This window comes from Anopheles maculipalpis, chromosome 3RL (assembly GCF_943734695.1).
Source record: "Anopheles maculipalpis chromosome 3RL, idAnoMacuDA_375_x, whole genome shotgun sequence".
Classification (NCBI taxonomy): Eukaryota; Metazoa; Arthropoda; class Insecta; order Diptera; family Culicidae; genus Anopheles; species Anopheles maculipalpis.
This window is the reverse complement of record NC_064872.1, coordinates 76,079,054-76,094,107: the sequence shown is the minus strand read 5'-3', so window position 1 is coordinate 76,094,107 and position 15,054 is coordinate 76,079,054. Positions and strand designations below refer to the sequence as shown.

Here is a 15,054-nt window from a genome sequence, read left to right as displayed (position 1 = left end):
TGTGCAAGTAATAAGCGCAAGACGCATCGGCTACGACACAGTCGTGTGACGCTACGTAGTAGTGTAGAACAGAGAAGGATGCACTCAGGAAAACAAAACACTTGGCCCCATAAAGCAGATTTCTCTTAGCAGATGACAGAGAGACAGCGCAACGTTAGAGGGTAAAAAAAAACGATCAAAACGCAAACATAAACACACCAGAAAAGTGTGGAGTGTTGCACAAAAATGGACATGCAAATTTTTCGTTCAAAAACATATAAAAAAACACAAAAATAATTAGATGGTTTTTATAAACGAATATATGTTTTCCAGTACCAAAACAAGAAACCCCAATTTGCGATCAATCGATCGAATAACTTTTTGGCATGAAAACAAGATGAAAATAAAAGCAAACAGTTTTGAATAGTTAGAAGAGCATAAGAGAATGGAACAAACCGATGGTTTACCAAGAGCATACAGCAACCGCCAATAATATAAGACCACCTTTTTTAAAAAGCTAATTTCGGTATTTCTGCTAGGTACAACTTTACCAAATTTTGGTAGTATTATCATTAATAACTGAACTATCTATAGCATCCTTGTTTATTTTCAAAAGTTTATCAATGAATGAGTAATAATAAATAATCTGTACTAAGTTTGAAAAATTTTCGACCCAAAAAAATTTCCCTTTTCCATTTGCTAATTAGCCTAACTGAACCAATCGTACAATTGAAAATTGTAAGGCATTTTTATTTGAATTTTAAAAATGATGGATGGTCCTATCTAGTGGTCTTATGTATGTTAGTCATTTCCTCGAATCAGAATCGAAAGAACGACCAAAAACCAATTACATGATTCATCCAATGACAAGAACATGTTCCCAAACTATTCAACCTTTTGCAACTTTTGCTCCATTGGCTTCACAATCGCATCATAATCTTATTTTATTGGCGGTCACTGCATGTATTTTTTCGATATAAAAATCAAGCCCAATTGATTAAATTTTATTTTTAATAAATGTGAAAAATTCGACGAATTAAAAACATAAAAGAAAAGTATTTCGAAGTCCACGAAAAGAGTGTAACAATTAGTTTTTGTGTGTGTTAAGTGAAAATAGAAAGTGAGATAAATAAACAAAAAACGAACAAAAACACACATAAACGTAGCTACAGTAAAAGCCAGCTTACAGGAACACCGTGAGCAGAACCGGACGTAGCGGAACTGAAGGTATGCGAACGAGGGGCCAAGCCGTAACCCGGTTTAGGTACTTGTCGTAAGGAACTCACCACTGCCGGTGTATGATTTTGGTTTTGTTTTTTGTTGGGTTTGGTAGTAGTTAATGTTGATTAGTTTTTGGCAAGTTTTGTAGTGTTAGTTTGTGGTAGGTGTTGGTGCGGGTGGTTTAGTAGTGTACACATTAATGGCATGGCACATGGTATGGTAAGCGGAGCAGCGACGCACAGTGAAAGGGCGGCAATGTGGCAGGATTGACACGTTGTTATATGTAGGTTTTGATTCGCCCAGCACACACACATTCCCGGATATTCCAACATAAGAAGCATATCACCATCACCACCGCGTGCACACGCAAGCGTCGAGGACGAAATTGGAAATTTCATAGTTCGTTCATCCAGAAGACAGATGATACACAGTGACGACGACGTATGATGACGACGGATGTGTGTGTTTGTTTGTTATGATGAGGAAGAGAGGTGAATTTGATGAAAGAAGAAAAAGAGAAAGAGAAAAGAAGAACAATCGTATGAGAATGTTGCGGTTAGACACAGAATACAGTAAGCCCTTCAAGCAGGGTGTACGCGCATACGCACACTCTGCACCACCACCAAAATCTTTTCTAGCATTTAATGTACACCAGAACACCAACAAACCGATGCGCCCATACATCTACCGGTATGGTCGACGTAGCCGACAGGCCTGTTAAGGATTAACGCACAACGTACGATGCTTGGTTAGACAGGATTAGAGTCCGACGCACACAAAAATAGTAAAACGAGTGGGCAAGCGAGTAGTACAAAAGTAGTAATTTAAGATAGAAGTTTAGCAAGCGGGCCTACAGCATAAGTTCTACACAGTTAGGATCGCGTGTTATGCAGTTCGCCGAACCACCCAATACAATTATCATCCATATCGTTCATTCACGTATCGGAAGGATTCACGGAGGGAATAGCGAGAGACTTACGGAGCTGTAACCGTTTCTTAGCGACGGTGGCAGTGTGGACGTTTTGAATCCATATCCCGGCTTCGGAGGTGACCTGTACGAATGGATGGCTAATGGATGGAGATGGCGTACGGGCGTAAGAGAAAGGGTGTGTATGTGTGCGGATTACGAAAAAACGAAGGCAAAAGGATATGTAGAATAGGTGAGGGAGGGAAAAAGAAAGAAAAAGTTTTTAAATCAAACCAAATCAATTTAAAAAAAAAGGTACACAACAAAACAACACTCGCATACACAGAGGCAGACACACACGTGGGAAAATAAATACATATTACAAGAGAAGGAAAGTGGTCATTATCCCAGGAGGGATGTGTGTAAGAAAAACAATATCATTGAGGACGAAAAAAATATATATAGGGACAGAAAGAAAAGCAACATCCAACACACACACACATACATTATCTCTCTTTCTCTTCCTTACTCCTATGTGTGTGCGTCAATTCTGTTCATCGTCTTAGTTGTTAATTTGTTCTATAAACAAGATCTATCGCTCACTTTTCATACATAAGAATCGATTTATGTTGTAGCTATTGGTATGATTGCAAAACTGAATTTAGCGGAAATTGAGGCAAGTGGGCCACGTTAGTAGTAAAAATGGCTTTAAGAATGACTAAAATTATAGTTATTTTTTGGTTATTGGGGTAAGAGTGTTATCCAGGCGGAGCAAGACAGCCATCTATATAAAATCATCGAAAATTATGTAAAAATGAAATATAAGATCTGGTGTTTCATTACTATATTCTAGGGGTTACCAAAGTAATTGAGAATTACTTTGTCATGTCAATCCTTTTTTTTTGTTTCCTGCTGTTTTGAGAGCTTAATTAGACTGGTTTAAATATTTTCAGATGACACTCAACTTCGTAGATCAGCAGAAAAAAGTCGGTAACAGAGAGAAAAATTGACTATTATTCATGAAATTTGGTATACTATAGTCACAGTTACGAACAACTCTGCATACTCGCTAGGTCGTTTAACTGAATTTTTACTAAATAAATACTTGGTATCTCACTTGCCCCTATGGCACACTTGCGCCAACTTCCGCAATACATCGATCAGGTTTATGAAATTTGGTATACTATAGTCACAGTTACGAACAACTCTGCATACTCGCTAGGTCGTTTAACTGAATTTTTACTAAATAAATACTTGGTATCTCACTTGCCCCTATGGCACACTTGCATAGGGGAGAAGTTGAAGTTATTGAACTGTTTGCTACCACTCTCATAAGGTCGATACACACAATATCCCCCACACACACAAGCTTACCGTTGTAACTGGTCGCGTTTCCAATGGCACGACCGACCGATCCACGGTAACTGGTAGAACGGTCGAACTCGTCCTCGTAGAACGGTTTCTGGTGGTCAAGGTTACGCGAAGGTGACGCACCGACCGGCGATTCGTAGCGCATCCGGTTCATTGGTTCTTTCGAAGCGGATGGTGTGCGGGACGCGTTGCGTGGATCCAGATTTTCCTGCTTCCAGTGCTCGTAGCGCTTCTTCTCCTGCAGATCCTTCAGTATTACCGTGCCCATGCCGGATGATTTCAGTTTGCGCAGCTCTTCTTCCTCCTTCGTGTGGCGTCTGTTTAGTGTGAGAAATATAGATAAACCATTAAAAGCAACACTTTTCCATTAAACGAGCCAGATGTCACGGCTTCGTTGCCATACTTTTCCGTAACGTTTTCCTTATTATTCGCATGGTCGACTTCGTCGTCTGATTCAGGTACACCCTTGTATGAGTCGGAATAGCGGCGACGACGCTCCGGATCCGTGTACGGGTAAGGCGGGGCCGGGAAGTCATCCCGTTCGATCTTTGGTTTTTCGCCCGGCGGTGGCTTCTTGGCCGCGGGATAGTGGCTTAGCTCGATCGGTTCCTCGTTGTTCATGCCCGGGCTTTTCGGGCGAGGCGTTTCCGATCGGATACTGTCGACCAGCACCTTCATAGCGCTGCGGCTGCGCGAATGCGACCGCGAACCGGCTGCGGACCGCATACCGACACTGCTGGCCGTACCACCACCGACACTCATCGCCGTGTGGTAGTGTACCGGACGATGAAAGTGCGGCGATACCGGAGCTCTATCGTATGGTTCGATCGGACGCCGCAGATAGCCCGGCTCCTCAGTTAGGTAGCTGTAGGTGTAGATACGAGCGATATCCTCATAGCCTTGATTTTTGTATTCTCTTAAAATTAGGCCCGGGCTCGTGGTACGATGATACTTTAAAAAAAGACGGATAAAAGTAAAAGAATTGATTAAATAAAGTTAATTTCAGCTTCTTATTTTATATTTCAACAAAGCACAATTAATTACGCAGCGCCAGTCAGCGAACATTTAAGGCTGGAACAGTGCTTACATTGTTACTAGAGAACAAGCATTACTTAGTAAATATAATGATAAACATACTTAACTGAATAGAGTAAAAGCAAAATAATAAAAATCAACATTCGACACCTAGCCGTGTCAAAGATAACTAACCTTTCTATGCGTGTAGGGACTGTAAACTGAACCATTAACACTCGGAGTTTGTGAACGATACGTGAACTGAAAAGAGCAAAATAAAGAGAAAATAGGAAGGAAACAAAGAAAGAAAGAAAGAAAGAAGGAAAAGAAGAGAAAAAAAAACAAAATAAAAGAAGAAGAAGAAAAAGAAGCAAAAGTGCAAAAATAAAATAAGACATTGCAACATTAAAACACATAAATACGATAAAGAGATACTACTGCTGCTCATGCTAGTTGATAATATTAAACACAGTAGAGTGTAAACTCAATAGAAAATGCTTGCTAGCTTAAAAATACAACTAATGAATTAATAACATAAGTATTTCTTTAACACTCATAAATTACTTATTGATATCTACCGGGTAAAATATAAAAGAAGAATATTATTCCCCTGGACAGTTAACTGCATTGAGCTGTGTATTGAGCGATCCTTTGGATAGTGGAAAGTAGCTTAATGGCCCATGTAGACAAATTAAAAGAAAGAAATGTCATACTATCAGACGCTCAGACACAACCCAGCGATATAACATCTAGGAGAACAATACAACTGGCGTCCTTTATTTTTGTATCATTTTATTCACGTGAACGCAAAAAAGCTTTGGTGTTTTTTTGTTGCGTTAGACACATTGATTCCATAACTTTTGCTAGCAGAGTTGCGAGCAGCTTGCACACAGTGTAAGCACAATTAGTTCATCCATACGCTGAAGCACTTACCTGAATTTCACTCATACCGCTTGTACTGGTGCGATCGAACTCCGTCTCCGTGTTAAAGCCGTTCGTATCGACGCCATTCAAGATGCCGGCCTCGGATGATGGTCCGGGACCGCATCTCGGGTGCCAGATTGCACCACCCTGCAGATACATTTCCTCTCCATCGCCGAATGGATCGCCGCACTTGGTGCACCGTGCGCACGTGGGATGGAAGTGATGGTTATCGCCGGCTTGCAACACCTTGCCACTAATGTACCGATTGCAGTGGGCACACTTCACGCCGAAGGATTTCTGGAAGTCTTTCTCACAGTATGGAACGCCGTCCTTCCCCATATACTCGCCGTTCAGGGTAGTACCGCAGGCATTACATCTAGAATAAGCAAGAGCTCGAGTTAGTCAGTAAAGTAGTCCAAAACCTGCCCATCGTACTCACTTGAAGCACCAAATATGCCATTGACGATCGAGAGCAATGAGTGCCTGGCCCTCCTTTAGCTGCTGCTGACAACCGGCACAATCGTTCGGGTCCGGCTGTTTGCCACCGTTCTGAAGCAACTGTTGCTGCTTCTTCACCGTCTCCTGATGGTGCTGCAGTGTGGCCGCTTTCGTTGGGCTCGAGGTGATCTCCTTGATCGTGCGCTGTTCCTGCTTCTGCTCGATTGCACGGCTCTTGGGTGAAACGGTGGCCGAAGCACCACCACTGGCCGTACCGCCCGCGATCGTAGGCGACCCAACTGGTGCTCCTCCACCGCCTACCCCGCTACCGGGTGGACATTTGACGCAGGTCTCGCACAGTACCTCCTTGCCGGTGTTGGTAACCTTTTGAAAAATCGTTTTATCCCAAAAGACGGGGGATAAAGTGTGGTACAACACATATTAACAAACAACGACACGTTAAGTATCCTCGTTATCACTAGACCGAAAAAAGCGCTACTAAAGCGAGAGGATCAAGCCCGTAAGGCTTATCATGAGGGAAGTATCATGAGGGTACAACAGGCGACACACCTTTTTTGATAAAGTTTTTTTTTTGTCTATGAGAATATTCTAGACCGTCCACTGAAGGTGACGTAGCAAAATCGTCACTGTACCGAGTCATGTACGTGAGACCTCTTCTTACCTTGCTGCCCGATTTGAACGGCTGTTTACATTTGCTGCAGGTGAAGCACTTCTGATGATATGTGTTGCCCATCGTCGATACGACCTCACCCTCAACGTACTGGCTGCAGGCGGCACACTTTGTCCCGTACAGCTTCTGATAGTCCAATGTGCAGTAGTAGGAGCCATCCTTCGAGAAGAATCCACCGGTTGCGAGTGACTTTTGACACTTGGTGCACTGGAAGCATGTCTTGTGGAAGTAGCGATCCGAAACGCGCAACACCTCACCGGAACACTTTTTCTGACATTTGCTGCACTGGATTTTGCTTTTACCTGCAAATTTAGAAGAAAAAAACCCAAAAAAGTATGAGAAGAAGAATCGATTAGTTACATTCGAACTATATGGTTCACAAATCGATCATCCTGAACCAAACCAACTTTAACTTTCAAATCCCTTCCTGCTGATAATAAAGCGATTAGTAGCCATTTTTAGAACCGTAGAGTATATTCCAACTATCAGGATTGTTGCTTGCGATATAAGGTGTGGCCTCCCCCGAACCCCAACATTGATTACATTCCCCGCACACCAACAGCCCGTATGAAGAGATTATGAAAACTGGAATCGTCGAACACGACGGGAGCGTACATTAATACGCTATATTAGGTCTCGCTGTTAACAACCATCTCCGCCCATAGATGGATTGCTGATCGACATTGCAAAAGCGGAAGCTAGCAGTACGCCGGTACCTTAATAAAGAGCCAAGAGGCAATATTTAGGTTCGATTACTGCAAATAAACATAAAAATCGATGTAATCTATCAACCATCAAACGTGTTTTTCGCCGCACGTTCAAAGAATCTCCCTACTGCTACACTAAACCTTCCGATGCAGGTTATCTGGCCGAGCTTGACGACTGGCTATCATCAACATTGGAATGTAGCGATAAAAAATCGGCCTACCTCTTGGCAAGAAAAAATGATCACAAGTATTTATTGAACAAATTACGAAACTGTGCAAGATTCAGTGGTGTTCGAAGCAAGCGGTTAATTATAAATGTAAAACACGAGCCATCATTTATTTAAACTGCGAAAAAAAAAATGTCACATTCTAGACACGTATTCGTTGGTTTTCTTGATGAGTTATGCTCGCCTGTAGTCATTTCATTAACAGGAAGAATCAGATATAAATAATCCAACAATTAGAGGGTTTAACATCATCATGCTTCTGCCTGCTCAAGATCGCAATCAGATTTGACGAGTTAAGTTTGAACAACTCATTATGTAATCCGCTTCCAAAGCAGGATCCTCTCCAAAATACCTCACTGGCTGTTTGCCGGTCACAAACACGCCACTTCTCTCGATCGTCATATGTTATAGTGTCCCTCTGTCACTCTACTGACGTACGTCTGTGTGTCTCCAGCGTTACACGTCCGGGGGTATGGTCAATGTCAGTCTGTCAACTGCAATGCAAACGACGATAATCATCATAATCGATTACCCTCGTGTAGGATGATGGTGGTGCCCAGGAGAAACATGGCGTGTAAAGAAGAACAGATATGTTATATTCCACAACCCTTTCTTGCTTCCCAGGAACACCGTCCGTACATTCCTCCTATATGTTGCAAATACGTGGTACGTCATACTCTGGAAGCCTGCTAGAATCAGTTCCCCATCAGTTCTCACCTAACCTTAAAGACCTTTTCGCACATGCTTGAGCAATGTGTGCTGTGGGGAATGTGTAACAATTTATCACACAATTACCATGGTTCTTGCTCGTTCATGACCCATCAATTGCAGAGGATGACGAGACTGGCATACATGGAAGCAAAACGACAACGCGACCATTGTCGGCCGACGAATCTGCTTTGATAAACTTCAAGTTCATATCTGCTCCACAACGACGGTACCGCCGTACGATGAATGGACATTGGTAGAGTCAGAAAGACTCAGCATTTGATAAGACCCAGGGCCCGGTAAGAGCTGATAACATTGCGCTCAAAACATGCCATGCGTCAAATTGTATCAAACGACGGGGTACTACTGTGTACCAGCAGTCAGCCCGTTCAACACAACTCTTAAACGATGACAAACGACAACCCAACCAACACACACACCACAGACCGTTTCTGGTCATGTTCCCCACTACCCACCCTTCTCGGTGTCAATTTCGCGCGAAATGTCGTGAAACTGTGGTAAAACCTCATTATTTGTTATCACCTGTGCGTTGGGTGGTTTGCAGTCCACCACGGCGCACTGATTACGATCCCATAGTGTTGGTGGTGTCCAATCAGCATTAGTCAGTGGCAAACCATCCAGTTCCATGCGCCATTAGGAACAATTGCGAGAGGTAAGACAGAAAACGGACGGGATGTTTTCTTCTCCGAACAGTCAAGGTGGTATGTGCCCTTCGCTATAAGGTGATGTTCCATGGGCAAGGTCTAAACTTTCTGACAAGTAGTGATGATGAGCGTGTGATGTTGTCAATAGTGTTCCTTGTGGTAGAAGGGGCTGTCGCAGTATTTCCAACGCCCATCCATAAGTCGTCAATTGACCTTCGAGGTGAGGGTGCTAATGGATTCCACAGGCAACTGTACAAGCGTTCCAAAGGAGGAGACCTGATAACGGAGTCTCATACCGGGAACGCCGGTGCTGGGCGTGAAACACTTGAGATTTCCATTCAATCTTACTTTCAGTGAAATTAGTTTTAATTTCTCTAATGGATGCCAGCACCTCGAATATTGATTGCACTTGCAAGCGGATAACAAAAACGTATCTCACAACCTTCGCTGCTTGATAAAAGCAAAAATAATTCATAATCTACTTGACAGCCAAGGACAGCATTTGGGATACATTAAATCCAGTTAGAACAAGGTTGTCACGGCATTACATAAATCCCTCACTGCTAACTCGTGCTCACGAGAACGCTTAGCGTTTCAATACAGTTGAAAATATACGATTGGAGCGTTTTTTTTTTCTCATGTACAGCTCCTCACCAACACGCTATGAGAACATCATCAACAACCAGCGACATGCAACTGCTACGAGGAGCACCATTCCTCGTTCTTTAGCAGCAATAAATAGCACGATGACCGCAGCAAGAGACCACCAACCGCTCAAGGCGACGTCTCCCTGTTTTTTTTTTCCAATCCCTAAAACACGTCAGTGGAGAAGCTCGACAAAAAAAAGGTACAAATTGTCGTAGAAAAGACAGCCAACAAAATCTGTGAACGCTGCCGGAACATGTTCCAATATGTATGCCACACTGTGTGCGCCTTTGCCAACGGTTTCGATTTTAGTCTATTTTTGGCCAACACACCCCAAAAACGAAACGGAAACCAGACGCGAAAATTGAAGCAGGGAGCTTTAAATGTGGCGATAGTTCGTAGCTGCCCGAGAAAGGTGGAATTTGGTAACGGAAGCGAAAACACCATTGCGACACATCGATCGACGAAAGGAAGCGACCGGATGATAAACGGTCGCAATCGAGTAGTGACAGTTGAAACAGTTGCGTTTAGTTTATATTGATTTTTTATGTTTCCTTTCTGAAGTGGAAGTATGAGAAAAATGAGACGATTCCGATTTTTAAAGCCAACTCAATGCCCAAGTCCGTCTAGGACATCTTGGCACACGTGAAGCAACGACAGATAATGGTACGCGCGATAACGCAGGCGACAGTCTGCCATAAAGACAGCAGCAACTCAGCAACAAACAAAAGCACGATTTTGCACTTTACCCAAGGGTGCATCTGTTGATACTCTTAACCTTGTATAAACCAGCGTTTAAAATGTGCTAACCGATGCCAACGAAACGATGCGCCGGTTCAATCACAATTCCGTTGGCGCCAGACGATGACACTAAGTAGCCTCTAAGTAAGTGCCAAATTTCATTCCCATGCACATGATTTGCAAGCCATCTTCTTTGGACTTTCATCGAACGGGTCCCACTTTTGGACGGATCGTTTTCGTTCGATGCACCTCGTGGTTCGCTTTCATTTGACTTTGTCCTTCGGAGCGAAGATCGCACTAACGCTAGATCAAGTTTTTCAAATTTAATTTGGTCTCGTAGATCAATGGTAAGGGTTCTATTGCGTACCGGACAACATGAAATCCACAATTCTACAATTTTCAAAATAAAAATTAAACAACAACCGGAATGATGATGGATGTAGTTAGGATTTATAACAATTATTGGCGGTTTGAGGATCTCCCTAAAACATTCAAATGAATTTTAGATTTTTTGTTGCCTCAGTTACCTTTATTGATCCAATACATATGTAAAGTAACTGAAATTTTCACAATAAAAGTGTAATTTCCCACTTTGTATTTTACAAACTTAATACAGAAACGCTTAAACAAAAGTACGCAGTCATCAGTCAAATAGTTTGACGACTTGTAAGGCTCCCAATGCATTTAAGCTTAGCCATTTTATGCGGCAAAACTTGCAATGCATACTATTTATTTCCGTTGCACAGACGAGCGGTGAATGGATGAATTGTAGGGAGGCATCCGATGCACTAAAGGTGCCTTAGTTAGTGCCTCTTTTGCTAAATTTATGAACTTATTTAAAGCTGGCTGGTCATCTTGGGCCTCTGACTCAGACGAACCCTGCACGCGAGGTGCGTGTTCCACTATTTCATGCCCATGTCCCGGCATTGCACGGTTCGAGCTACCTGCCTCAAACCGTTCGCTAACCGAAGTTAGAGCGGGACGTACGAGGTCATTCTTTCGTAAGGCTCTGTTCGAATCCTTTAAGGGTTCCATCGTTCCCTCTGGAGCGTACGTTACATTCGACGTTGAGTTGGACGTCTGAAGTGGACTGTAGGCGATTAACTCCATATCACCCGCGCCGTCAGTAATGTCATCCTCTTCCCAACTTGCAACCGGGAACCCTCCTTGGGTAGTTGGGTTGTCGGTCTCATCCAGGTGGGAAACGGCTTCGCCCATACTAGAGTAAGCTATCGTACGTTGTCGCTGATGCTCGAGTCCACCATCAATCGTCTGCCCGCGAACAGACTGTAAGATGTCCGTTCCAGCGAGCGCAATCAACACTAACAATAACGAAAATGTTATCCTTGCACACATCGTTCGCATTACGTTTTGTTCTCAGACCCAACTGGGTATCGATAGAATGCGGAAACTTTATTATGACATTCCGAAACGGATTTGCACCGAGGTTTTATACAATTTGTATCCTAACGGCGGGGAATACCACTATCAATCATTACGCCATTTTTTGGTCATTATCCAAAGACGCACCAACAGGCACAAATCGTTTTTCACATTAGTATCGCATCAAAGCTTGCAAATGATACTAAACCAATTGATCGTGGCAAACAAAACTAGGCCAATGGTTCAAAATAATATGGAGTCATACTTCAAAATTAATTTTTAAACGTTCGTCTAGAAAACAGCATGACGCACCACGGATATTATTAATCCACCACAAAGAAAAGTAATTTAAAAAGAATTTAAAAAATGTAACGAATACTTTGGGGAAATTGTTACACAGCAAACAGGCCACCCATAGATCGGTTGGGCTGTGTTCGTTGGGACACGGACAAGATAAAACGACCGATATTCCAACGAGTCGCAAACGATTAACCTCTCGATGAACCGCACAGAATCGTTCCATATCGTGTGCAGGACCAACGACGGAAAGATCGTGCACGATTGTGGGAAGATTGAAATACGATAGAAATCTCGGCGGAAGAAAGAGTATATTGCCTCCATCTAGAGCATCTCCAGGATGCATCAGCGCAACTAAGAAATAAAAAGGAATGGAAACACTTCGGCAAAAGGTTCAATATTGATTTCTGCAATTTATAGCTCCAGAAATTGCAATCGATACTGTTGCGTGTGAAAATAGAAAGGAAGGAACATCAGGTTGATGTTGGTAAGTGGGACTTATCGATATTAATTGCATTTTTAAATCAATTTCCTTTTCTTTTTAAATCGTTTGTACCGTGACGGTTCGAGAAGCGGCAATCTGCATTTCTAGGCACAGAAAATCTGCTTTTACTCAAATAAGGAACATACTCTTCACTGCCGCTATAAATCACCTCTTTGGCGCAATTTCTGTCCGATGTTCATGGTGAGAGTTAAGCGCCGGAAAACACTTCCACATGATGCTCTTCACTCTACCATCAACTGTACGCATCACACACTGACGTAGTTTGGAGCGTCGCCAGTACGGAAACGCGTTGTCTCGCATCACTAGTATGTGGGCCCACGGGTAACAAGAACCACGACCGCTTAAACACGTTTATTTATTTGACCTTTAGGCAAGAGGTCTTCCAAACACTTAACCCAAAACCGTGCGCCCCAAAACCTTTCAACCAACTCTTCCTGCCAGCAGCACGCTAACCTTCCATCATCCAACACCGCAAACCATGATCTAATCGATCACGAATGCATCGCAACCATCTTCGGGTGTCGGTTGAAGATCGACCGTACTCCTTGTTCGAGCACGCCTCTGCATCGAAATGTAAAGCATAATGTCGATAATATGTTATAGTGTGGTAGACACAGAGCAGGGGCGGCTACAAACTGAGCCAAATGTCAACCCTCCACCCAAATGACACCAGCTGTGAGTGTGCAAAAGTGATGCTCAGCAGCGGAAAGAATGCATTAAACCGCAAAACCACAGTGTGGCTTATGGCTTTCTTGGGGGGATGTAGTGCTGGCATGGGATGGTAGAACAAGAAGAGAAGCACAGTTAAGTCAGACGAAGGAAACACGTCGAACGCTAAAAACTAAACCAGCAAAGCAAACACAAAATGGGTGTAAGAGTTTGGAGCTCTCAGGCCACGGAGGAACACTGCGAGAGCCAGTAAGCGGACAGGCACGGTGAAGCACGGTTTACGAATTTCATTATCATATAATCAAGTGGGTTTTGCTGTTTGCTGTTTGCCTTGTTCCAGCCAACCTAACTCTTTCGTTCACAGGCACCCAGCGAGGGTTTGGATTATTGAAATCGCGTGCTTCTTGCACGCCGGAAGGACCCCGTTGACGGTGATGATGACGATGGTAGATGGTGATGGAAGGCAGACACGCTGGCAACGTGGTGGGAGCCACTCAGAATGGGTGAACGATGGAACTGTGAAGCATATATTCCTCTCCCTATTTTCACTTCTTCATCCCTCATTAGATTAACAACGGAGTCATATGTTGAAGGGTGGTTTGCCAGCAGAGTGACAGAGTAGGAGAGTGGAAGAGTAATAAAAAACAATGAGCATTTGTTTATGATTGAACCACGCTAGCTATTCGTCGTGGCGTACACATCGTCACACACCATGTTTGTTAAAAGTGTCTTGCCTTATAAGCCGATATTTCCCTACAACCGTCTGATGACATTTCCTGTACCATACTCGGTTTGTTTTTGGAGGTGTAGAAAAGGGAATTCTCTTGCAATTGATTGAAAGCTTAAAAACCCATCCAAACATTCCTAGTCTAGAATAATTATCTTCGTTCTTCAACACTAAAGATCATCCCTTGATCTTCATTTTCCATTCCATTACTACATTAATTTTTCTGAACATAACATTTTTTAATTCCTGATAAATAATGTCTTACTTCCCAAAAAGCAAACAAAATCTTTTTGGTCTTAGTACTGACATACGCCTCTGAGACATAGACTTAATCCTTTTTATTCATTTATTTATAGAGGCTTTGAGTTTTAGAGACTACATCCGCCTCTCAACTTAATCCGAAATTCACTATGAAAGTGTTCAAAAGAATGTCTGAGTGTGTCCTGACCCAAGGATCTAAAGTAGAGTATAGGTAGATGAGTCACAAAAACTAAATATTCTATCAATTGTACGATAATGTCAGGCGAGTTTTAAGCTTGCAAGGCTTGACAGTTCCTTGTTGGCATACTTTTACTACTGTATAGCTTTAATTTAACAAATTTTAGCGACTTTTAAAACAATTTTTTCAGCCTTTAACGATCCAAGTGCATGTCTAAATGTCACACAATTTCACCAAAACCTTCCGCTCGTCGCCTTTTTCCCCACGATCGGAAAACTGCTTGCCTTGTGGTACAGTAAAGATCCGCCGATCAGATTGTTGGTGCGATTGTTGTATGATTACGGTGGTTCGTGATGGCATTTGCTCTCGGAAAGGCTAGACGAAAGGCAGTAGCACACGGTGTAACTTTTATCCGTGCTTAACCACACAAGACACAAGAAGACAGCAGGACGATGAACCGAAAGCTTTTACAGGGTAAGGAGAGAGCGGGTGGGTGATTGGGCACGGACACAACATACACTACTACATCACCACAGATGGATAAAACGATAAGCGAAAGCAATTGGTCGGGTATGATGGTTCGGTAGACATGGACCAGGGCCGGAGCCCACCGAACCGAGTAGGAACCGTGCGTTGTCGTGATGGAATTTTCGAGCTTATCATCTCTGTAAGTAACGTCTACTGGCGATCTGTGTGTGTGTATATGTACATAATCTTTCCAAGTTCGTCGCCCAGCGGTCCCGCATAACTCACGACCCAATGTCCTGCTGTGACTTGGCCAGAAATGGGGCAGCAT

The 15,054-nt window shown here is 43.0% G+C and overlaps 1 protein-coding gene across 5 annotated transcripts in view; it reads right to left on the bottom strand.

Moving 5' to 3' along the window:
* LOC126561634 (actin-binding LIM protein 2) overlaps nucleotides 1-15,054 on the bottom strand; it is a 74,195-nt gene that overhangs the window by 863 nt on the left and 58,278 nt on the right. The window contains exons 3-9 of one of the 5 annotated variants that reach the window (XM_050217903.1): nucleotides 6,537-6,847; nucleotides 5,856-6,238; nucleotides 5,426-5,792; nucleotides 4,688-4,753; nucleotides 3,882-4,429; nucleotides 3,482-3,795; nucleotides 2,180-2,268 (exon numbers count right to left, since the gene is read on the bottom strand). In XM_050217903.1, the coding sequence (XP_050073860.1) occupies nucleotides 2,180-2,268; nucleotides 3,482-3,795; nucleotides 3,882-4,429; nucleotides 4,688-4,753; nucleotides 5,426-5,792; nucleotides 5,856-6,238; nucleotides 6,537-6,847 (2,078 nt within the window). Of the gene's footprint in view, nucleotides 1-1,166; nucleotides 1,268-2,179; nucleotides 2,269-3,481; nucleotides 3,796-3,881; nucleotides 4,430-4,687; nucleotides 4,754-5,425; nucleotides 5,793-5,855; nucleotides 6,239-6,536; nucleotides 6,848-15,054 lie in introns of all 5 variants that reach the window. The other 4 variants (XM_050217902.1, XM_050217906.1, XM_050217904.1 and 1 more) reach the window with 4 other exon arrangements.